The sequence below is a fragment of the Aphelocoma coerulescens genome, chromosome 1, assembly GCF_041296385.1.
Source record: "Aphelocoma coerulescens isolate FSJ_1873_10779 chromosome 1, UR_Acoe_1.0, whole genome shotgun sequence".
Lineage (NCBI taxonomy): Eukaryota > Metazoa > Chordata > Aves > Passeriformes > Corvidae > Aphelocoma > Aphelocoma coerulescens.
In genome coordinates this window covers 90,377,807-90,404,099 of record NC_091013.1, presented here as the reverse complement: position 1 = coordinate 90,404,099, position 26,293 = coordinate 90,377,807, and the positions used below count along the sequence as shown (strand labels likewise).

The 26,293-nt window shown below is 41.8% G+C and overlaps 1 protein-coding gene across 6 annotated transcripts in view; it reads right to left on the bottom strand.

Moving 5' to 3' along the window:
* TENM4 (teneurin transmembrane protein 4) overlaps positions 1-26,293 on the bottom strand; it is a 600,317-nt gene that overhangs the window by 95,640 nt on the left and 478,384 nt on the right. For all 6 annotated transcript variants that reach the window (XM_069016277.1, XM_069016269.1, XM_069016304.1 and 3 more), the window contains 2 exons: positions 18,600-18,746; positions 3,720-3,936 (listed from right to left, as the gene is read on the bottom strand). In XM_069016277.1, coding sequence (XP_068872378.1) covers positions 3,720-3,936; positions 18,600-18,746 — 364 coding nt within the window. The remainder of the gene's footprint in view (positions 1-3,719; positions 3,937-18,599; positions 18,747-26,293) is intronic.

Genomic DNA, 26,293 nt, shown 5'->3' with positions numbered 1-26,293 from the left:
ACCTACGCCAACACTTAGCATAAAAGACTCTGTGGATCAGTACTTTAGCCTGCTCTTGCCATTTTCTGACACTGTCCCTCAAAAGAGAACAAATATATCAGGTGTCCTACTTTATAGTCAACTACTTGACACCACTGCATCTTGTGCTACTCCTTATGGTGATGGACAACTAAGAATGGCTTAAAAACAACAAAGCAAACAGCAAGAGTAAGTGGTTTCAAAATCAATACAAGAATGACCAAGTAGTAGATGAGTACTTGTTATCTATTCATCAAAATGATGTGAAAAGACATTCTGCGCATTCAGAATTTAATTTAGCTACTTGCTCTATCATCATAAACACTCATTTCAATATGGGCAATGATTATTTTTCCTTCCCAAACATGAATAATATATAATTGCTGGTATTTGGGAAGAGACGAGGTCTTTGCCTTTATCCATCAGGGTAATTTATCATTGTCTTTCTTTTTCTTCTGCACTGGTGAGAGAGCTTGTCAGCTCAGCTTGTTCTTAAAAAGCCAGAGTGTAATTCAATAATAAATTCACTCAAAGGCTAGCTGTCACGAGACATTCATTTATTTGTATCCATTAGGTGATCTGCACTGCTGCTCTCTCTGAAGAGTGGCTAAGCTGTGGTTTTGAAGCTCAGGAAATATATTGCAGAGATATTCAGTCATCTCCTTCACACTGCTGCCACTTCTGCACAGGCCACACAGGGATGCAAATGTGCCTGGGTTCCCCCAGGGTGATAACCAGTCAGCCATGACCTAGATAAGCCTGGAGGAGCAGGCTGTAGTTCCTGATCTAAATGATGAGTGTGCCTGTGACACTGGTGCCCGTGCAGGATATCAGACACACAGGTCACAGAGTTCCATGTCACCTCTGTATTGCCTGCTCATGGGGAACTGCTCACAGCAAATGACATGGATCCAACTCCAATCCTACCCTGTGAGGATGACGGCGTTGGGACAGAAAGATGTAGGAAGTTCCATGATCAGCAGTCTACAGTCCTGATCTGCACCAAGAAGAAGATGGCTTCATTAATCACCCCAGCAGCAAAGGGAGACGGTTATCCTAAGGCAGAATGCTGGAGCTCTCCATAAGAATAACTCCCTCTTGTCAGACAAACTTTTAAGCCAGCAGCTGGAAGGAGTGATGAAAACAATTCATCCTGCTCCCAGAAGCTACTGTATTCTCATGGAGAGACTGAGCAGCTCCATGGACAACTGGGATATTATCACCTGTCTGTTGAAAAGCAGCTGGTGGAGTTTCAGTGACAGTGCTACTGAACAAAGGGCATATCCACACATGCAAATACAGGCAGTCCCATTTGCCCAGAATAACTGGGTCCCAGGTGGTCCCAGCCCATGCTTCCCCACAGATCAGTCACTGACCACTGCTGAAGCACCGTCATTTCCAGGGTGACCAGAGGAGATGTTCAAAGGTCCAGCTTTCTAGGTGGTGAAACAGGCAATTGAAATTACAAAGAGAAGCCAAGTAAGCAGAAAACCTTTGCAATGGTTGAGTTTACCCAGACCTGTAAGATCTTCAAGAACTTACAGGAACATGTGATGTCTTTTAAGATCCCAAAAGAGTAGTGGCATTTTTAACAACCCAATGTTCTCATAAGCCTGGACCATGTGCTGTCTCAGGAGAAAATATACCTTCTGTCAAGGTTCTTCAATGTTACTTGCAATCCCTCTTGTGAATCAAGATACTTAACTTGAGAGATGCAATACAATCACAGCTTGAGGTGACATATCTGTAGACCATATTTAGTGGCACACACCCTATGCTGATAATTTGAGAATGGCAACCTCATAAATCATCGCTACCTCTGTATAATTCTTCATGCTAACTTAAATAGAACAAGTTTTATCAGTTCCACTGTGTTTAATGAAAAGCAGTCATTAAAACCCTTCCTATTGATCTGAATCTTTGCATTCCCTTACTCCAGTAACCTACATAACAGACAAACATTTCTGCTCGTGGGTGCTCCTTTTGAATTCCAAATCTTTCCTTAGCAGGACATCTATAGATGGTTAGTAATTCCTCCCTATATAGAGATCTATCATCAGACCTATGAAACAGATGTAACTCCTGTAGGAATTTATGTGACACCTAAATGACACGTTCTTTCTGTTGGTCCTCTGCTGGCACTCTCAGAAACAAATTCGCTGTACAAATCAGAAATTCTAGTTTTTTTCCACCAGCTTTGTGTGCTGTTGAATGCAAGCAGCCCTTAAAGAGAAGCTGCAATTTTATTTTTTTATTGCACAGGTATGAAGATTCCTATAGTTCATTAGTTGTACGGAAAGTTCACTAAACACAGATGTCTGTGTACCAAAACTCTGCCTATCAGAAAGGATACATATGGACCTGATACCAGAGTCCTCTGTGGAAATGCTGAGGAATTGCTATTCTAAATACATCAGAAAAATGAAATTGTGAGCATAATCTATTTTATATTCTGAAGCCTGATTTTACAGCAACAAATCACAACAACTAGCCCAGAGTCCAGACTGTTCAGGATCCAGCACCTGTGATCTTCAGAAAGCCAGTGAAGGACAACAATTTGCAACATAGTAAGTCTTTGGTTAGAATCTCAATCACTGTTGTCAGCTTTCTTGGACCCTGAAGATCTTGGAAACAAGAAGTATCAGGGAAAATATCACATCGGGCCAATTCCCTAAAGCCGCTGTGCTTCATGTCTGAAGTCAGCCTGTAGACTACCAAAAAAGGAGACAGATATATGGGAGGTGCTACACAAGAGATGCTGGCAATGTCCCTTCATGAAAAGCATTAGGTCAGCTCTAGAGTGGCCTGAGAGGCCAGCTGAGATGCAAGTGCTGAAACACCCATGAGGGTGGGTATTTTCAGTGCCAACCTATTAACCGCTGTGTGTGGGAAAGCTGAAAGTAAGCAGTTCATGACTGGGTGAAGTTCAACAGAGTTCAAACCTAAGTGTTGAGGGCCACCTCCAGCATCAGGGTCACTACTTCTGAAAGGAAACGTTCAGGGCAGACACTGAATCATCTAAGAATTTGACACCCCAGTTACCCTGCTACAAGCAATGATTTTCAAGTGATGACCAGCCCTGACAGATAGGAATATACTTACATACAAATTGCTGAGATGCAGTCACAGAAGTGAACTGCTAAGTTTTCTTTCCCAGTTCCTGTTTCTTGATGATGATTGCAGTGATAAAGAATGTCTTGGTTTTAAAACCAATCTATATTCAACATGATTGCTTATATTGCAAATCACTCTAACAGCCCTCCCTAGATGGTAAGATTTTCCTCAGTTCTTTTGACGTCTCTAATATTCACATTACTGATTGCTAATAGCATTCTAGTTTCCTTCTCTTTTGTCTCTGTCACAGGAAGATCTGTCACTGCTGTTTAGGAGACACTTGTGGACAATGTCAGTCATTTGATCTAGAAGAGCTGAATGGATGCCTTTCAATCGTTGAAATAAGGGAAGTGAGGAAACATGCAACTGCTTGTATGTGCTGGGAGAGAAGCATCTTGCCTTACTGGCTGAGAGGAAATTGTAGATGAAGAGACAGTCAGCAGAACTACACGAGCCACAAAATTCTTCAGGTATCTACTTCATTTAAACAATTTTCATATTCTGCATTTTGCTGCCCTTCCATGTCTTAAAATGGCCACATGGCTTATGCTTTACCACTTATCGAATCAACTCAAAAATTCACTTACCCGCCTTCAAAAGGATTGTCCCCTGGGATGACGTGAGTGCTGTCCTTGCCAATCAGGAACTTGATTCGATCATAAAAGGAGTGCAAGCTCTGCTGGGAGACGGGGGCTTGTGTCTCCTGGATGATATCCAGGGGGTCCGGGGAGCCCAGGCACAGCGCATTAACGTGGCACAGTGGCTGCAAGCAGCAGTCTGGGTCCATGCAATCCACCAGGCCATCTACAGAAGGGTAAGGAACGTTTTAGAGCAATGGTAACATGGAGTGCTGCAGACTTCAGGGTGCAAGAACTCTTTCCAATGCACACAATAGAGAAATGCGGATTTTCATCTACATTGAGTACGGCATGTTCACTTAAAGTCACAATAAGGAACCTAAAATACACATTAATATGCAACATAAATATGCAGTAGTATGTAAAATATGAAAACTCATGTATTAGACTGGGCCCTCAAAAACGCGTATTTTAGATTAATCCTAGGATGTGCTCTTCCACAACTCAGTGACTTGGAAACTCCAGAGCCCCCAAGGGTTGTTGTGGGTTTTTTTACCAATATACACAACTTCTGTACCTTGATCCTGTTCCTTGTGCAAATCACAGACACATTGCATCACACAAAAGCTACCAGGTTTGCTTGCAGCAGGACTAAATAGTGAAAAAAGCCATGGTATCTGCCATGGCTGCAGAGGGGTCTACACATGTAATCCAGTAAAATAGAACAGAAAGTAAAGGAGACTTTGCTGGGAAGGTTTGATCTCTTTTGACCTTTGTCACATTGATTTGATACTGACACAGAGTAACAGACGACCTCAAACTCTCAGGGTATAAATCTTGCACTTTCAGCACCATTAAATTAATAGTAACAACAATAATAGCAATGGACACACAGGAAAAGGCTTGCTGAGCATACTCCAGTAAAATGAGGGTTTGCATATCTGTCAAGCCATCAAATGCACAGACAGTGCCACTTCCCCTCCCACTGCCATAGCAACTTCCCCCCATTCATTTTGAGATGCCACTGCTCATTGCAAACAGCACAGTAAAAAGCAGTGACAGGAAAGGAAATACAAAAAAAAAGCTCAAAAGAGGTTTGATGAAGCATCACATTTAGCAATAAAAGTTGTTAGCATGTAGTAAAGACAGATCTTTAAATCAGATAAGGGAACTGGATGTTTTTGTTCTGGGGTAATGGGATATGGAGCCCTTCACTTCCAACTCATCAGCTCAAGCAAGACAGTTTGACAGTGAATGAAAATTACTACCATGTGATGGCTGTTCACAGAGCTATGTGAAATGAGTGGTTGGACTCTGGGTAGTTGCTAGGAGCTCCATATATCAGAGAAACCACCTTTACAGCAAGCATCCTACTAACGACTCCAGCACAGAGGCAAGAAACAAACGTGCCTGGAGAGCAATGCTGTCCTGAGAGTTAGTTACCTTCTGAAGTGGGATAACATCTTTAGATTTCAGAATAACGGATTTTTTATCTCAAAGAAACAGTAAATTAAAACAGTTTGTCATTATTACTGCTTGTGAGCTTCAGTTTTGTCCCAGTTTTACCAGTACGAATTAGAAGTCCTTTCACTAATGTTATTGGCATTACTTTGTATTTACTGCAATATCAATAGGATGGAATCTTATCTTTTATTGTTCTGGTACCTAAGATGGCTCACACATCATGGACTTGGATTCTGTTACACCTGTTCCAACGTTGGAATATCTTAGTGTTTAAAACAGCACTGACAACATCATTTCATGTGGTTACTCATAGGCAGAAAGCTGAACAGCAAGCCTGGTCAGGATTCCCAGAGCTTCCTGTGTCCAAGTAGGTCAAAGACAGTAAGTACCTGCTCCATGTACATGCACATGTACACACACACACACATACACACACTGGGTCATTTCCACAAGGGCTCTGCACTTGCCATTAATGATAATGGGAGCACTGTTAGGCCAGAAAAAGTGCTTTGGAAAATCCCATGTGTTACCCTTACCATCCCAATATTGCTACACCTTTATAACTCCTTGCAAAATTGCCAAAAAAATGTTCGTCTCAGACACTGAACCCACCCATTGGCCTTTTCTCTTGATGACTAGTGACAATGAAAAAGAACTAATTAGAGTTTCTTTGCCTGTTAAAGAACATTAGATCAGTAGGATTAGATTAGATCAGTAGGATTCTGGAAAGTCAAATCTCAGATGGAGTTTGAGAGACCATTCCCAGAATACAGACCTGCTTAGATGTAATAGGTCTAGCCTCAGCTACCTACTAAAAAAAAAAAAAAGAAAAAGAAACAACAAACCAGACTTGTTACTATATTGACTACAGTTTCAAGCAAGATAAAATGTTGTCTTTTTCTCCCACAGATTAATAATGTTTTCTAAGGCTACAGACTCTTGGCTGAAAGGATGGCAAACCAGCTGTACCATACTTCTTCATTAACCTTTTTTCTAGTAATCAGAAATGTGTTTTGGTGCCTGAAGCTGCAAGACAGCAAGAAAATGCTGTCTTTGCATGAAACTGTAGATAAATGTTTGAAGAATAGATGCAGAGGACAATGTTTTAAACAGGTGAGAATGATGAGGACTCATCTGCAGATAAGCCTTTCAACTAATTTGTTTTGGACCTTTATGGAATAAATTGAGGACAACTACACCAGAAAAGCTTGTCACTGATGTCCTAAATTCATCAAGGCACTCAAGGGCTGAAATGGCATTTAGCTACTCAACTTCCTCTAATACCAAGAAGACTTCCAGGACAAAGCATTTCTTTAGCTTAGGAAATGTAATGGCTAATTTTGTCTCAGTCATGTAGAACATCAAGAGTTAAGCTATAAACCAGGTCATACGTAGTGATATCTCCATGTGAATACTGTTTTCTTGGGTTTTTTTTATTGAATGGTCCAGAAGTCATCCAAGTGGTGCCCTACAGTGAATTGTCAGGAGATACAATGACATTGTACACAGCTATGACTTCTCACACCCAGATATCTCTCACTGGATCCGTCAGAAGAGTGAGGATAAAGTGACATTTACAAGAAGCTCCTGACCCATGAAGAGCAAGGTGTTCAGGGAGCTGCATGGATTAATCAAAAATAAAATCAGAGCAAAACAGAACTCTGGCTTTACCTGTCCAACAAAAACAAATGTGGGAAGCCAGCACCATCAGCAAAGGAAAATATGGCAAGATACAATCTCACAGAACAATATGAAGTTGTAATACAGAGCACCTTTGAAATTCATAAAGCATAAAGGTGAATTTTTGTTAGAAATCACTGTGAATTTTTCAGAGATAGGTAACAGAGGGAGGTGAACATGGGATCAGCGCCCTCTCCACCCCAAGTTTTGCAGCAGCAAAGCCACAGAGACCCATGACCTGTATGTGGACTCCTAATTCCAGTAGCTTCCAGAACACAGGTAGGCTGCACAGTAAGTTCTTAGTTATGGACACCTTTATACAGCTCTTGGTTTTAAAAAGTGACAGCTCCTTTACTTTCATAATAACTGTAATAGGACCATGGCATTTCAGAGCAGAGAACACATGTGTTGCTGAATTATCTCTGTGAAAAGTTTGAAGTCTTGCATAGGGGGATTACTGCAATTCATATGTTTTAAGGCTACTATGATCAGCTTGTCTGACCTCTTATGCTCACAGGCTGCTTTTTTTCCCACCCAGAACTGGATTAAAGCCTGTATTTTAGAAAAATATCTTGTATATCAAAGAGAGCTGATTATAGTGAGTCAACCACTTCCTCCAGTAAGCTTCTGAAATGCTTAATTACTGCTAGGGACCTGCATCTTATTTCAAGGTTGGATTTGTCTAACTCCAGTATCCCACGACTGGGTCTTGTTTGGCCTTTGTCCATAAAGTTACTAATAGTCCTTCTGCCCTGCATGCTCTGATGTCTTTTCCATGTGCAAGTACCTCCACACAGAGCAACAATTCATTCCGAATCTTTTTTCTGAACAGCTGAGGAAGATCCAACTTCCCATTGTAAGGTTTATTTCCCATCCACTGGACTTTTTTTTGGTGTATGACATTCTTTGATCTCTTTCCAGTAATTTCACATCTGTTATGTGTGGACACCAACACTGGACACAGCACTGTGTCAGCAGTTTTGGGTGCAGAAAAGAGACCACATCTGAGCTGCTGGGCTTCTATACTTCAAAGTTTCACAGAGGTGAAGGTGCAAGACCCTTGCACTGAGAACTCATGTTGAGACAATTACCTCCAGTGACCTCAAAATCCTGTTCTGAGTCATTGCTTCTCAAGAATCTCTTAACCCTCCAGTATAACATCCTTTCTTTGTTCCCAGGGCTATTTTGCATTTTGCTGCATTAAGATACATTTTGTTTGATTGTGACCTTGCAGTGATGTGACTCAGATCACTCTGTGTCAAAATGATCTGGGTACATTATTTACCACCACACTGAGCTTTAGGTGACCTGAAAATTTTACCAGGAGAGACGTAAACTACATTCTAAGACAATTATGAAAATGCTGAGTAGGGTTGGATACAACAATCAGTTCTAAGGGATCCCTGGAGAAACAGCTTCAAACATGGATGCCTTCCAATTAACAAATTAATTCAGAGATGTGTTACTAAGCCAGATTTTAAGACACCTCTTGTGTTCCTTCTTATTTCCATGCAATAGGAATTTTTACATCTTTGAGACCTTTTATGCATCCTATATACACGTGTGTGTCCTTTTGGCAGTCCTGCTAAAACCAAACCCAAACTCTTCTGTCCCACTTCCTTTGCATGAAGCCATGCAATAAATACCTTCTTTGATCTTAGCATTACCATGGGGTGAATCAAACCACTGTTGTTGTGAAAAGGGAGCCACTGGCAAGATCATTGTCACATCTGGTAAATAATGTGTTCAATGGTTTGCATCTTTCAGTAAGACTCATGTAATCATAGAATGAATCAGATGGCACCTCTACAGGTCATCTTGTGAGCCCTGTCTCACTCCCTTCAGGGAGGGACATGAAGGAGAATGAACGGGGCTCAGCAGAAACCCTTCCTTTTCTGCCAGAGGATAAAGCAGCTCCAATTTATTCAGCCAACAATATATTTTAGGGGACCAAGAACATTTTTATCAGATAATCTGCACTCTGTATATCACTAGAGAGTAAGTTTCACTTTGGGATGCCTCATCTAACTTGTATTTTGTGGGTGGAGTTGCAATTTTTTTTTTAGAATGATGCTCTGACTCCCTTAAAGATTGCAAATCCACCAATCCCATTAGTGAGCTCTTCAAAATACTGCTTTAGACTGCAAACTCCCTGGGAGTAGAGACTGTCTTTTTATTTTCTGTTCACAAAACATCTGTTCCAGTCCCAAAGGGCTCTGAAGTGTCAGCACAACCCAATGAAATAACCACAATTCTCATTAAAGTTTTGCATCTGCAATGTATGCTCAGCTTTTTCTCCATGGGAGCATTTTTTCATGGAAGGGGCTGAATTTCAAAGGTATCTGTGTCTTCTTGGAGCAGGACCCTGGCCTAACAAGTATAACATTTGCATAATACCAGTTGGAAAGCACCTGATACTGACTGACTTTAAACACTCACTATAACTACCCAGACAGCTACATTAGATAATGACAACAGATGGGAATGCTGACCTCACTCAGGAATTTCACGAGATACTCCGTATCATAACTGCCTTCCACAAATAGTCACCTGGATGCCAAATTTAAGAGGAGCTAAAATTACTTGGCTTTAAAACACTGCTTGTGACCCACCACTTTCAGAAAATAATGTCCTTTATGATATTTGTCCATGTGATGCATGCAAAAAGTACATCTACCCAAACCAACCAGAAATTTTGAAATTCCTGCAAAATACTCTTCAGCAGCAATGGGGCTACCTACTGTCCTGGCATTCCTTGAGCTGTTGCTGCACTTGATGACTGCAAAGAGCTCACAAATCCCACAGCAGTCTGATTCCTCCTTTGCAATCAGGTTCCTCACTCACTGCCACCCAGCACCAAGGCGGCGTCAAGGATTAGAGCTTTGTACAGAAGCAAAGGGCTGATTTTGAGACACTGTTTCAGCAGCAAACAAGATCGGCTGACAGCTAATAAAATTTCAAATTAGCTGTGACTTTTCATGGCCCTACAATTGTGTTGGCTGATTTAATGGGCAGTGTCTTAGCTGGTTGAGACTGAATAATTGAGTATTTCTACAGAGTTATGGATGCTGCAACAAAAATCCGTCATGCTAACATCACCAACAGAATGCAAATAACCTGCAGCCAGAGGTGTTATTATGTGTTTAAGCAGACTCTGACAGGTGCTGCGTGTCAAGTGTCAGGCTGGAACAGGCAGGCCATGGGTAGGGATGGACCTGTTTGTACACAGAGAGCTTTCTGTGAACCGTGATGCACACTGGGAGCCCCAGCCAGACAGGCAGGCAGAGGGAGGTGAGCTTAAGGAGCCTGATTAGGGTGAATCTGGGAGAGCACACATGACAAACTCCAGGATTGCTCCTGCTAAAGACCAGGACGCTTTTTGTCACTGACTGCAGTGGGATGAGCCTCTATGAGAAACTGTACTAGGCAAAGCAAAACTAGGAGGTAAAAATAACAATAAAGCCCCATTGTCTCCCATGGGAGCACTTCCACTGGCAACAAAAGAATAAAATGCACTGATTATACAAATAACTGTTTCCCTCACCTCATCCAGTTCTTATCTTTCAGTTCTCTTTCTGTGCCATTCATCAGGCAACATTATCACTTTTTGTGGGGACACTGTCTTGTCCTGTGATGCTTTTGGATGAATTACTGGGAGAGTTCGGATGGGAAAGGATTTAAATGCAAGTGCTCAAAGGTAAAGATAACAAAGTCTTAGTCTTGCCCTTGAGCAAATCAGGTTTTACCCTATCAGTTCTAGTCGAAATTCTGGTTTAGAGGAAGGCTCTAAAGGAATGGCTCAGTACTTTTGCACAAAACAGTTATTGTTCACATGAATGTTTGTGCTGATAAATGTTTACTGGGGAATAATGATGTTCTGGCCTGAGTTGAGGACCAACACTCAATTTACTTAAATTGGGGAATAAATGGGTTTTACTCCAGTACTTTGCAGAGAGAAATTTTACTTATTCATCAAGAGTTGTAGCTTTTGGCTTCCCTGTAAGGAGTCAAAGGGAAACAAAACACAACCGTAAGGAACAATGGCAATGTGACTGTAAGCCCCCTGTGACCATGCTAGATATTCATATCCTCTTTGCTCCTTCTATCTCACCTGCTCTGTTTTGATTTCACCTGAATAAGCTTCTCACCGGTTGTACCCTGTCTAAATTAGATGGCTGGCTGCCTGGGAAAGGAATTGCCCTCACATCTTTCTCTAAGTGTTCAGCACTTGTTTGCCAGTTTGAAAACAGTCATATGTAATAGCAGTCACGTATTTGAATTACAAAACTCCTTGGACTCTTGTGCAGAGCCTCTGCAGGGCTAGTCACTACAGAAATACTCTGCAAAATATTCCTCCTAATCCAGAGCTACATTATTGTTAAAAAAACCCCAACATCTGAATAGAAAAAGAAGGGAAGTGGAAGGAGGAAATGACAGAAAACACATGATAATCACCACTATCTGGCATAAACCAGAGCTATAATAATGTGCTTAGAATCTACAAGTTCTCAGCATCCCCCAGCTCATCATTGCTCTGGAGAATACAGTTGATGCAGCTGGCTTCATGGGCTTCTTCCTTTCTCCAGGCAGATTTTTAACAGCCAGCAAAGCAGCACAGAAACCAGGCAACCTAGGATTTGGGGGAATATCATGAAGCTGAGCAAGGCAAGTGAGGGCCTTTCCTAGCTTAGGAGAGACTAACAGTGTCCTAGGGTGCATCAGGCACAGCATTGCCAGCCAGGCAAGGGAGGGGATTGTCCTGCTCTGCTCTGCCCTGGGGTGGCCTCACCTTGAGGGCTGTGTGAAATTTTGGGCACCACAAGATAAGAAAGATATTAAGCCACTAGAGAGTGTCCAAAGGAGGGCTATGAGGAATGTGAAGGCTCTGGATGGGAAGCCATATGAGATGTGGCTGAGGTCACTTGGCTTGTTCAGCCTGGAGGAGACTGATGTGAGACCTCATTATATTCTGAAGCTTCCTCTGAAAGGGAAGAGGAGGAGCAGGCACTGATCTCTGCTCTGTGGTGATCAGTGACAGGACTTGAGGAAACGGCATGAAGTTGGGTTGGGGGCGCTTTAGGTTGGATACTAGAAAAAGGTTCTTCACCCAGAGGGTGGTTGGGCAGGCTCCCCAGGGAAGTGGTCATAGCACCAAGCCTGACAGAGTTGGGGCTGCCCAGTGCAGGGCCAGGAGTTGGGACTCGATGATCCTTGTGTGCCCTCTCCAGCTCAGGGCATTCTATGACTCTATGACTAGCATTTGGACAGGGCAGTAAGTACAAGCTGCAATAGTGTACCTGAACTGCCTCTTTCAAGAGCCAAAGCACCTCTCAAAAGTGATTCCTCTGGGCAAAAAGGACTCCAAGCTTAGCAGTTTTTTGTGGGAACAGTGGTTTCACACCCTCAGCAGCTGAGAGATCCTTGTCACCAAGGTCTCTCACTTTCCTGGCAAGTGCTGCAAGTGTTAAGCTACTGCTGAAAAGTTCACCCTAACATATTCTAACTGAATCCAAGCCAATTTGAGCAATCATCTGAGATTGCCTGGAAAATGGTCTCAGATAATTCAGATATTGGTGCGTTTCTCAAATCCTGGTCAAGAAGAAAGTGGCCATGCACTCTATGCATGTTGAGCACAGTCAGTGCAAAACTTAGTATTTTAAGGGGACTTTCTGCTCCACAGAGGTTGCAACAGTTTGCCTCAGATGCTAAAGCAGGTCTGGTAGAGTTTTCCTGAATTTCTGCTTTAAACATTGTTGCTCTAACTCTGTTTAAGCACCTTTTGAGGTGCAGAAATGCTTTGTGAAATGTGTCCAATTGTTTTTTCCTGAAGCTGGTTCATGTCCCCTGCTGTTACATCTTATGCACCAGCAGTGCCTCATTCCTGTAAGTTAGCTCCCTCATTTCAGCAGACAGTGGTAGGTTTTCTTCAACACAGAGAGAATTTTCATAGTTTCTTTCTGAATCTACTAATCAAAGGCGCTTCATTTAGGACAACTTGAAAGTACCAGGAGCTCTCCCCCAAGGTGTCAAGACAAGGCACTGCAAGATCCCCAGTTCAAAACACATCATCCTCTCCAACGGCACAATCAACACCTGCCCCTGGATGCTGGAATACCTGGATTCACACTGCCTTCCTGCTAGCCCTGCTGCCAACAACCAGCAGCAGGTGACACCCATGTGTTACCATCCAACAAAAAAAATCAGCAAAGAGCTGAAACCTGAAAATGTGAACTGGTCATTTTATATGAGGAGAAGTCAATTAACGGTCACCATGAAACAGAGGAGGAGAAGCTGGGTGATTTCTAACAAATCACACCAGTTACCCAATCTTTCAGGTACAGCAGACTTTCTCATCCTTTTAGCAGTGCTTTGTGGTTCCTCCAAGATGACCCTGTTTGACTGGATCTATCTGTGATGGTAAATGCTAATTTATGATGGCTGTTTTCCCAGGTGCATTCAGATTTCAGTACTTCTCTCCACAAATGTAGCCAGCATATTATTGCATAACTTTTTATGGTTTTGAGGAAGCAGACAGCTCACACACCATGCCCAGGAGACAATCTTCTCATGCTATTAAAGCCTTGCAGCATGAGGGCAAAAAGAAAAAAGACAGTATCAGAAAGCACCCCACCACCTTGTCTGCAGTTCAAGCATTTGCAAAGAAAAAGGTTTGCATTCTGGGGTTCTCCTGGATTCTTTGCCATTCCCTTTACAACCCTGAGACTACCCTCAGGTGTAACCCTATGCACTGCAAAGATCAGTGCAGACTCCTGCCAGCTCTCTAACACTCTGGCATGTGTGGACAGACGGTGAACAGACGGGTGTTAAGAAGGCCAGTGTGCCGTGCCAAAATTTCTTTTGCCAAAGATTCGAAATGCTGCTGTTCCAAAGCATTATGTAAGTCTCCACCTTACTACAAGCACTACCTGATCCTTGAGTGGGGCAAGACACTGTAGAGTTTTCAATGGGCTATGGTACAATTAAACAAACAGCACTGATTTGCTTCAGAGAAGCCATTCCTGAATTACACTTCCCTGAAGTGAGAGCTGGTTTCTCGTGGCAGAAATAAGGGCTGCAAGAAAAGGCAAAAATCCTGTGTGCAGGGGCTTGGTGGCTCTGACCTGCTCACTGCTCCAGGGCTGGGAGACTAAGGCAACCCTTAGTTGTTCTGGTCCAGAAGGATAGAGGGAAGGAAACCATACAAACTGCTCCACCTGCTAGCTTTTGGGAAGCATCTGGTGGAGCAGACTGAACTTGCAAGGTCAAAATGGGGCCATGGGTATATTGGAACTCTCTGTTTGTCCTTGGCTAAATGAGACACAAACTGAGGGGCAGGAGCTTCGCTAACACAATCCTTGCAGAAAAAGAAAACAGGATTTTCCTCAGTCCCAAAGGAAGATCGTTGACCAGATGACAGCTAAGAAAAATGAAGTTTATACTTTTATGTAATGGTGTGCAATATATGTTACAAGAGGCCAGCCTTATTTGACTGGGAAGGGTATCTATCTATCTATCTATCTATCTATCTATCTATCTATCTATCTATCTATCTATCTATCTATCTATCTAAGTTATCCTGCAATAATCACTAACACAAGCCTTTGGAAGTGTTCAAATTGGGAATAGGCAGCAGAGAACAGCAGACAACTGAACAGAAACCTCTAATTAATATGAAGGTTTAGATAATATTGTGAACATTGTCATTTCAGATGTATTTTTCATATGAGAAAGACTCTTGCCTTTCACAAGTAAAATACATTCACGTTCGACAGAGCTCAGCATCTGTTCAGGAGCTGGAATTGTTCAAAGCAGGAAATGAAGGATGGGTCGGTTCCAATTGCCAGAGAACCAGCAAGCTTTACCCCACCTGGAAGACTTGGCTACTCTGGAAAAGCCCCAAACAATAAGAAAGGCCCTCAAGTGATGTTACTCTGTTGAACTTTTAGACCAAATGAGCAATTTAATTTAACATCTGTAGTCCTCTCATGATTTCATCTCAGTCTGATCTTGACTTCATGTGAAGACATTGAAATGGAGAACTGGACAACTCTGGCTCTCAACAGTTAGATGATTTCTCCAGAACAAGGGTGGGTAACACAGCTTTGCTGTTCAATAGCATATTCATGAGATTAAGTTAAGAATATCCTCTCTTCCCCTCAACTTTTCCTGTACGCTCTGTTCCTAACACAGGAGTCTACCAATGCAATAGAGCCCATATTTAGCCTATAGAGTACCAGACTCTTCTCAAGATACTGTCAAATGCCATTAACTCCACTTTTAGGACTTGCCACAGAAGATAATTTCCTTGATTTTTTAACTTTCAAACTTCTTATTCTTTAAGTACATGACAGAGCACTCAGTGTGGGATGAGACATGAAGGTACTACCTGTCACACCTACTCTTAAGTAGTGACTGTTTTGCAGCCATGGATTAGAGAGGTTATTTTCTGCTGAAGTGAGGCAATAACCACTTTTCTCATCTTGTTTTAAAGAAACACTTCCTGTTTGTTGTAATACAGGTGGCCTCTTAGGTCAAATGTACAAAATCTTGGCCTTTTACCCAGACTGTTACAGCTCTGTCATTGCACTGTTTTTCCTTAACTGATACTGGATGATCACCAGCTCTCTGTTACTCACTACAGCTTCTTTCAAGTTGATGGGCTTGGTGTTTAAAAGTGTAAACAAAGTGGACCTGGGTGTGAAACCTAAGTGATAGCTTTGACAAATGATACTTTTGTGTGGAGAGACTGCACTCAGAGACAACTTTTTACTAGCCTGAACAAAGATTACATTTCACCAGGTCTCTCTCTGAGTGACTCCTGCTCAGCTTGTTATTGTTTATCTGAACAGCCTCCAGATTTAAGAGATGAACACACCCTGTAATTTAGCACCCGTATCCCTCAGGGTATGATTAGGCTGGGAGCTGATGAAAAAGTTTCTGACTTCAGCTCCCATTATCCTGAGGAATTTCCGGCTGCAGAGATTTTGATTAGCAGTCACTTGACACCACAGTGCAGGAACCAGGTCTCCAGTGAGCTCAGGCAGAGGGAACCCCCCGCCCCCCGTACTGTGAACAGCCCCATTAACCTCTTTCTCACCACTCATGGTACCCATTTTGACCAGGTCAGTTGTTTGACTTCTAAAGCTTCATGAAACGACTTCTACCTCCATTGCCAACATTCATGCGCAAATTCCACACTTGGATCCTTCCCGGAGTACCAAAATAAACCACCCTTCTCCAGCCCTGAGCATGTACCACTCCAGTGTATGTGAAAGAATCCCAAAAGAGGGAGAAACCACAGTGCTCATCCACACACTATATGTTTTTTGGAGAGGCCTCAGGCATGCATTTCTTCAGTGCTCTTCAAAGCACAGCAGCTTCCCAAGGTATAATGTTTGTGGTGAATGGGCTCAGTTCTGTGGAACAGATGCCCAGTGCGATCTGAGCAGCCGTTGGATATCTGAGAAATCCAAAGGGAACTGTCACACATGAAATATATACATATGCTCTGCCAGACACACAAGTTATTGGGAAGGGGAAGCCAGAAGTTGGCTGGGATACTCTCGGATGTCTCAGATGGTGCTGGACAAAAGGCAACAGACATTAAGCTGGTGCATGGAAAATTATAATTAGATACAAGGAGAAAAACATTTACCATAAGGACGGTCATGTACTGGAGCAGGCTGTCCAGAGGTGAAATCTCCATCCTTGGAGGTGTTCAAGAGTTGACTGGACACAGCCTTGAGCAACCTGATGTAATCAGTATTGCCTTGAGTAGGGGGTTGAACTTAAAACTGCTGGAGGTCCCTTCCAACCTGAATTATGCTATCATATTCTACAAACATCTTCACTTGCTGTAGAAATCAGCATAACATCTAGCAAACAGGCAGAGCATCAGCCTTTCTTCATGAGTCCTTGTACCTATATTTGAATCCTTGTGCCAAAAAAAGGACTAAGGCTTCAAAGCAGGAGTGCCTCACCACTGCTGAAGTTCCTACATCTCAAGGGTTGAAATTTTAGACTTGAGCTCACAAATACAAATGATCCACTAAAACATATAAAAAGAAAGTTAATAAAGTAAATGCATTCCACTATTTCACTTCCCAGCTGAGGAGAGTCCTTAGCAGAGAGAACACAGCCAAATCAAAGGCATAGTGTATGACAGATTATCTGTAATCTGTAATGCACACCATGTACGTGCATTTTTTTTTGAGTGTACCAAGAGTAAAGTCAACACTCATTTGTGGGCTCTGACACATGAATAAGCTGTCAGGAGGCAATAAGTTACAATCTATCAGTTGCTCTGTTCTTGCTGTGCACACCACTGCTCCACACAAGTTCACCAAATGCAAGCTAGCACTTGATGTGCACTAACTTGTAAACCTGTCAATGCCTTTTGTGTCTCCCGTCTCCATCTGCTGTCCTGCAGGCTTGCAAGGCAGCTCGTTTCAAGGTGAGGGTAACCCAGGTAACAAGGTTAACCCTTGAACCAGAAGATATGAAGAGATGCTCAGAGTCTGGTCATGCTCTTTGTGATATCATAGTGTTGTGATATACATTGTATGTTATGCTGGATTAATCTTTTCCTCTTTCTAAAAACTTCACAGGGTTTTTGCTGGTTATTTTCTTCCATGGAAACTGGGACTATCCTTGTGTCTATTTATTGTATTTTTACACATCTGATGTGATGAACTTCATTGCTGCCCTGTGTCAGCTGCAAATAGGAAAGATGAGTACAGTGATATTCAGTTCCATATGAGGCAAAAAGCCATCTTTGTTTTATAGTGTGTACTCTTTGTATGGTTGTCCAATTTTTCCATCTTTTCTAAAGGGATAATTTGGTCCATTTGCCATGCCAGATGTGCAGAAGTATTTTAAATATTCAATCAGAATCCCAGTTGCTGTGGAGCAGATAATCACAGTCTTGGCTTGGCTATAATTTTTTTTAAACTGTACTGTTCTTGTGAATACGATAAAATAGAGGCTTGCAAAATGCAGTCTCTACTTCACAGTCTGGGTCCTGGCCCAGACTTGTGGTTTACAAAGCCTTTTGCTGAGTGACAACAAAACAAATTATGCAGTCTCCCTTATGCCTTAAATTTAATATCTCATCTCCTGCTCTCTAATTCAAACCTTCACACTGCACCACAGTTTCCTTTGTAATGAGATAACTCTGAATATTAAGCTTGCATTACACAGAGCTATTATTCACATGCCTGACATCATTACATACGGAACAGTAATCAATAAAACATGGTTCGAGAGGGATTGGATGGCTTGTGGGCATGGGGATCAGTCACCCAAGCCTCTAAGTTTCTGCAGAATATCCATTCCAAGTCAGTAGTGACCAACTGAGAGTCTAGATGAAAGCCCCAGGCAGTGAGGGCAAAGTTTGAACAGTCAGGGATGTTCACTGTCTGAGGTGGTCCCATCGTGTCACTGCTGAGCCACTCGGCTGGGGTGGAGGGATTGGACAGGTGCACAGCCTCTGCCTGCTCTCTGCTATATGGACTTGATTTGAAGATAAACAAATGTCCCTCTTCAGCCCTGGCACCCCAGATCCAAACTCATTTAATTTGAATTCCAATCCACTCTGGCTGAGTCAGCCTGGCAGATTTCGCTGTCTGTTCTCTACCAGCTGTCAAAAAACAATCTGCCCTGCAGAATCAAGCCCAGATGACTGTTCACTGTGAGAGGTTTATAGGCTCTGTGAAGCCTGACATATCACACGTGCTCGTGTCCTACCTCCATCGTTGTCTTTCCCATCGCCACATGCCGTCTCCATGGAAGTGTCACAGCCTGCTCCTCTCCAGCCCAGCTGGCAGACGCAGTGCCAGCCGTTCATGTCCAGAGTGCATCTGCCATTGCCGTTGCACAAGCCAGGGCATCCCTCTGCAAGGCAAACAGCCACACGTTCAAACACACTCGAAGCACAAAGCAACACAGCCTGGAAAGGGCCCCATTAAACTGCTTTTTCCCCTTTGCCTTCAGTCTATTTCTCCACTCCCACTTGGTGTCTTCCCACCTGGAATGAACCTGCTTTGGTGTCAGGATGGTGGTGACCACTCAATGGGCAGCTGCTTCTGGCTCTCCCAGGAGGTCCTTACAGCACAACCTCACTCACTGCACTGAGGAAATGGTGAGTTTCAGGGGGACACTGAGATATTCTTGCTTCATTGGTTGTAAAAACAAGGCAGCATATTGCCCTCTGAGCCTATCAAAACATTTGCCATGTAAGACCAGTACTTGGGGTTACCTAAATTGCATTTGGGGTTCAAGTTCCCAGCACCCAGCAGGATAAAGCAGCTGGCTTTCAGTAATAGTGACATCTCAGACTGGTAAAAAACCAGCTGGAAAGGGAAAAGCAGAAAATATTTAGAAGACATACAGTTTCTTTACTGTAGAAATTTTGGGAGGGATTAATCTCATCCGGTTCAAATTAATCTATAACTGAGATACCTTCAACTCTCTGTACTAAGCAGAGAGACAGACTGTCCCAGGGCAGAAGTCTCCTCATGTAGGCTTGATGCTCATGGTGATGAGCTGAAGCGTGCTCTGGAAACACCCATTTCTCCCCAGTGACTAGAGAAAGCCCAGCACAGAGGCAGGCATTTTATAGGTGATAAAAATTAGTTAGGGAGGATGAACACCAACCTCCCAGTCTGCTCACTAGGGTTTGATTTTCTCATTTGATGACTTGCTGCTGAGATTTTTGTACTTCCCCCCACCCCATTCCTTCAAGAAAATAGAGTAATTTCCACAGTAAGGCGTGGTGTGAGGGAGGCTGCTTAGTTTATACCCTTCTGGGGGCTTTTTACCTCCAGAGCTCAAAAATACCACTACTACCACTACCACTAAACTGTCAGAAATATAAGAGACACTTAACATCTTAGGAAACTGAAGTGCAAGGGACTGAAGTGACTGTGAAGGTCACTCAGCAGGACTGATTACACCGGGGACACAATTCAGTCTTCCTGAGCCTTGCTTTAATGCTTTCTCTATGTGTATTGTGCAATTCTGCCACATAGTTTGAGTTTTTTCAGGCCCTCAGCTTTGCAAGACAGGTTTGTGAACCCATGTGAATGACACAGACCTATCCTGTCCTAAAGGACAGTGAAGAAGTGTGTGTTGTCTTGACACCTGTTTGACCATATAATGTGAGTGTCTCCCCAAGGCAGAGGTGAGCATCCCATGTCATAGTGTGTCCTGCACTGGGGAAATGGGACTTAGAAACGCCTTTAAAACAAAAAATTGTTTCACAGGGAGATTTTTAAGTTCATAGAACCTTTCCCAGTGAACAGAAAAAAACAAATATTTTCTAGGACTGTTTTTTTAACAAGTGACTGATTTACAGGGACCAAATGGAAAAAAGGAACAAAGGTGGTAAGGAAAAGTCCTTTAAAAGGATCTTAAATACATTTTTCATTTATAAACATAGTTGTTGCATTTCAGTCTTTTAAAATGTGCATTCTGGGATGGGGCAAAAAATGTGTGTGTGTATGTGTGAGCATGCTGTTGTGTATTTTGGTACTTATACACCATATTAGTATTTATATACTACAGAAGAGTTATTTATAGGCAAGGCTACTTGAAATTCTCCATTTTAATATCCTGCCTTCAGTTACTTACAACAGTGCCAAACTTTTAACCATTTAATCTGATTTTTTCCATTCTACAGCTAATTTATATGTTTGTTCCCTTTACTTACTTTCAGTACAAGCTGAAAACATTCAGCTATTTTGAGAATGAAAGAGGAAGAAGTGTATTAAATAACCTCCTAAAATTACTTGGCTAGGTAGGTAATCCCATTTTGGAGTAGATAAATCCAGTCTGGATGGGACCATCCTGACAGTAGAGATAGGACTTTTTCCCCCTCTCCATAAATCATAGGATCATAGAATCATAGAATGGTTTCAATTGGAACGGACCTTAATGGTCATCCAGCTCCAATCTCCCTGCTATAGGCAGGGACACCTTCCACTAAACCAGGTTGCTCAGAGTCCCATCCAAACTGGCCTTGAACACCTCAAGGGATGGGACATCCACAGATTCTCTGTGGGTGCTTTAATTGGTCTAGATGAAAAACCTCTGACGAAATCTTGCTTTGTGTGTATACTCTATGGCTCTATTAGAGCTTGGCTGGTGCACCACCGCTGAGGACACCTCTTGTTTTTACTCCCTGGACACTTTTAAAACCCTTATTGAAAAGTTCTCTTCTATCCTACACTTGCAGAGACTCGGCAGAACAAAGGTGCTGTAGTGTTGACCTGGACAGAAGTGAAGTGAGAACCAGAAAGACTTGAATGAAGAGAAGCTGAAGACACCATGATCTTGTCTCATGTGAGAAGTGTCCGGGAAGTGTAAGGGAAAACTAATGTAGCTATAAAAATGAGGATCTCATACAGAACTCCATGCACTCTACTCTCCAAGGCTTAGGAAAAAGGGAATTTGGAGCAGCAGGAAACAGGTGATATAGTTTGGATGAGGCACCTTCAGCATCTGAGGAAATGAGAAGAGCTTGATTTGTCTCTCCTAGCACAATAGTGGCTGAAAAGACTATGATTTCTTTCCACAAGTTCATGGAACAGATAAACATTGAGAAGGGAAAACTTCTTAAAAGCTATTTAAGGTAAAGAGAATAATGCCGGCACAAGAACAAATGGACATAAACCAAGTATGAATAAATTCTAGCTGGAAATTAGAAAGGAAAAAAATCATTTGCCAGGATCAAAGGAATGAAGTTCTGGAGCAGCCTCCCTCTGGGAGTATTAAGGAGAAGATTCCTCAGTTATTTATCCATAGAGCTTGGTAAATTTATATAAAGTTTTACACAATGTGGCTGCCCTTGCCAGCAGAAGACTAGACTCTAACTGAGGAGACCCCTTTCAACCCTATGTGTTTGAATTTTGTGTGCAAGTCATTGTCTATATGAAATGTGCTTGAGAGTATTTGAATGGACTTTCAGGGTTTACTCTGAAATATTCTTGATCCAGACACAGAAAAAGTAAGCCAAGGATTTCAGAAAGAGGACGAAGAGGAAGAGCATCAGTCAGGAGAGGAGAGATAGAAGAGAATGAGCATCTCATGAGATTATGCCTTCCCAAAATATCTATTCCTCCTCTTGAGCACTATGGGAACCCAGGGTGACCAGATGAGACATAAGCATCTGTAGATAGCTGAAGTAGGGTAACTCCTACCTGTAATTTCATGCTCCACTGTCTTGGCACCTTTTAAGTCTAGAAATTAAGTTTGTCCCTTCCCACTAAGGAGAAAGTAATTTCTAGTTCTTAGTAGACAAAGCTCTTCCAAGGAGTCAGAAAGAACTGTTTCCTAATGACATAAATGGTTCTTCACAGGTACAGGAACACAGAAGTTTTCCGATGTTTGCCATTACATTACAAGGTTCATCAAAGTTTCAATGCTGTGAGGATTAAACTGAACCCCTCCAGTGTCATGGTTTGGTGGGAGAGCAGACATTTTTAAGAAGTATAGAGAAAGTAAATCATTAATAGGGAAAAAAAAATATTAAACAGCAGCTGTCAGAGGACTCCAGCCTTCAGAAAGTTCGAAGACAACAGAGATGCATAAGACAACAGATCCAGGAGAATGGACCTGTAAGTACTGCCATTTCTGAACTGGTTCACTGCAAATAGACTTGACCATCACTTACACTACAGAGACAGGATGGTACAATACTCCTCACTCCACAAACAGTGCACTTCAAAGCACTTGATGAAAAGACAGTACAAAATAAACTTTATCCTCTCCTTTCCCCCATGCTGGGGAATAAAGCAAAGAGATCATCTTGTTTCCGAAGTGCTTCTGAATGTCAACACAGCAGGATGGCTTAATCCTCAGAGATTTACACCACCATAATCTTGCAGCTCTGATTTCTCATAGCTAGAAGTCACTAATGATCCATTATTCCTGTTTGTGGTGTTAACTGTACTTGGGTGACTAAGAGAATTAAATACATGAATAGGGCTTTTTTGGAAAAGGGGGAGGAAACCCTTTACATGAGTTTCAAACTTAAGCACATGAAAGTGCTGCTGAAAGATTCTGGAGGGTATTTACAAAGATGTCAGGTCTGCCATGTAAGTGAGAGAACAGACCAGGGAAGCAATATAAAAAGTGGGCTAATTTTGAAACAGACAAGCAAAGAGTACCAGAGTCAAAGGAGACTGTCACCAGAAGTTATCATGCAATTTTTAAGACTGTTGGTAAAATAATCTGCTCTTAATGATCTGTACAGTTAAAGCCTTCTCTAATTAGTCCAATTATAAGGAACATTTACTGGTATTTTTCTTCAAGGCAAACCTCACTGCCACTTGAAATTGGACTTAGAAGAAAAGGCTATTTTATTATCTTTCCTTCACTGGCAGTAGGAAAGCACCGACAGATGTTCTTAGCAAGTCCCACAGACAGTGGTTGAGCTCTGGGACAAGTAGGACATGGCTCAATGCAACAGGTGAAGATGCAAATACCTGGAGCTTGAGAGAACAACAACCCCTAAGAGACCTACAGAAGTTTCTCTAGGACTAAAGGTGAAGACTAATGCATCAGCTGATCCCTGTGAATTATGAAAGCTTGGTAAAGTGTCCCAAAACCAACTCAACTCTGAAACTACCACCATGATATTCTGTGGTGATGGGAATCCAGAAATCCTTAATTAGATGCAGCCTGTAACAGGAAGGTTAAGAAGTTACTGACCAGAGTTCCTACCCTTTTAACTGTGCACATGAGGGAACTGGCTTTGGTCAGACCTTGGGTTCTCACTTGCTCTCATGCTTCAGGAGCAGCTCAAAGAAGACACCTTGCAGCCACCCCGAATCCAAATGCTGTTCAGCAACTTTAAATTTCAAACTAGCTGTTTATATATGCATCACTACAGTGTTAATGTGGTTAATGATTATTTTTGAAGAATAAGAATTGATATTCGGTAATAGAAATTAATTACGCTGATGATCCAATGATATTCTGGATGGGGAAGCTCTCTCTAAAATCAGCAGCTCTTTTAATTATTATTAAAATAATAGGCACCTCTTCTCATTTTAAGCATTACCAGTGTTAATTAGGCCTTAGTTTAGAAGACTCTACTCTGAGTCTAGTTAGAGTTTCTTGGTTTAATTACGCTGATGTTTGCTATTGAAACTTGCCCTCCCATTTAGAAACAATTCTACATCTTCTCTGACTTACTGGTTTATTGTAAAGCTGTAGGAAAGATTCAGCAGTAAATCAGGCTCACCCTTTGACAACAGAGGATTACTGGGAAGTATTTTCAACCAGAAAGTTGTTAATAATTAAGAAAGCCAAAAGGGCATGAGTAATTTAGTTTTGAAAAATGCACACCATGCAGTTAGCCAAGTAAAAAGCCATGTACTTTTAATGTTTCAGCTATTGCTAATCTTTCCAAAAGAGGCTATGCATAGCAAGAGACAATCTTTTATTCTTAGTATGTTGCTTAACCTGTTACCCCCTGAAATACTCACTAAATATAATGTGTCTTCATTATTGGGCATAAAGGTGAGTCAAAAAGCTACCTAGAAGAATAATGACAGCTACAGAAGACTTAGTCAAAAAAATTGGGCCACTGAATGGGCAAATCAGTACTGAAGGTTCGTTGCCAGGCTCTGCAGGTTGATTTTTCATCTTTTCTATGCCCTCAATGCTTATCCGTTACTTTTTGATGTAACCTTCTCCAATGTATGTTGAGATAAAAAGGAGTCCTGGGGTTTTGAAATGCAAAACACTGAGATGTGGAACATTAACAGTAGGTTCTGATGAACTCCTAGTGATGGCCCATATCTTCCTCTGAGGATGCCACCATGATTACTTCAAAAGGGGACAACAAATCACCCGCTTTTCCTGATCTAAGGAAGAGAATGTACTTTTTCCTCCTAATTTAAATAAATTCAAGCATGTTTTGTTTGGTGCTAAGCAATGAGAGAAAATGAACTATCACTGTACAATCAACTGATCTACAAAGAGGGGTCCAAGGACAGCTACCAATTGCTGCATTACACTGAAGATGGAAGTCTTTAAACTATGGACATTTCCTCATCATTAATATTCGTCCGTTCAAAAATTTTCCCTATTTGCAGTTGTATCTGAATCTGCCTTTAATCCTCAATGGAAAAAAAAGAAAAACATTAATTGTAAATTCGCCCAGAGAAGTGAAGTCAGTAGGGCAACCATGTTTCTTGTCACACCACACAAGCCCTATATAGCAAAGACTTCATTTTAAACTGTTCACAGGGTCAGTGTTTCAGCATATCTGCTCTTCATCCTCAGCCTCTCACAGCTGTTCTTTTTGATTACTCATAACCTGAAAAGAAGGATAATACTACGGAAAAAAATTGATTTGTTCAACCTGATTTTTTGGTTTGTTTAACCAGCAAACATATGATGCTTGTGTGGTGTCAACACTGTGTTGCTGTTAGTCTCAAATCAGCCATGTAGAAAAATATTTAAGTCCAACTCAATCATATTTATTGTCAGATTGTTGTATTTAACCATATGCATGCTATTTCAATATTCTTCAAAAGCTAAGTGCATTGTGGAACTGTCTGTTTCTATTAAAAAGTCCTAAAGTAATTTAGCTCATTGTTCTGATTAATAAATGTGATTTTTTTAAAACAGCAGATGATCTCTGTTCTGTAACAGTTCAGTTCCTTTTCTTCTTTGCTGAAGAAAGACCTGGGCCCTAGACTTGCTTTACACTTACAAACAGGAGCATAAATTTGGATTTTGTTGTAGTGTACATTAATGCAGCATCACTAATTTCTACAGATTTTGCAGATCTATGCAAACAGAGGTTTTTGGATCATAACATTTTTGTATTAGGAAAAAAAAAAAACCCAATATATCATTAGTGAAAGTTCCCATGCAAGACTTGGCAGTTGTGGATCAAAAACATGAAGACTCCACACAGAAAGTGCACTCACCTGTGTTACAAAATGGACCATAGACATTTAATTAAAACACATCACTTTACAGGGCTCCTGCTGTATTCACAGATACTTGTTTTCTCCTGACTTGCCTTACCTGAGTGGGAAGGGTGAGGATGAGAGATGATTTGAAGGGGAGGGCAGGGACAAGGGAATGGGTAGGAACACTGATACGATGTTAACACAGGGTCACAAAACTTACAGAGGTATTTCCTACCTAAATGACTGGAAAGTTCACCCTTCCAGACATTAGAGACCACTGTGGTGACAATGAGGAAGAGATGCAACCTCAACACAGCATGTTCACGGTGCATTTTTTAAAAAGAAACACAAAGACAATAGGAAAAATAGGAAGGAAGAGCATACCTTTCACTACCTTATCCAGATAGTGAGCTTGGGAGATAAAAGACAGGACATTTAAGGTAGGATTGAATAAGTGCATTGCGGCTTACTACGAGACTGTGCAGGTGCTAGAAAGGCAAAGGAGAGTTT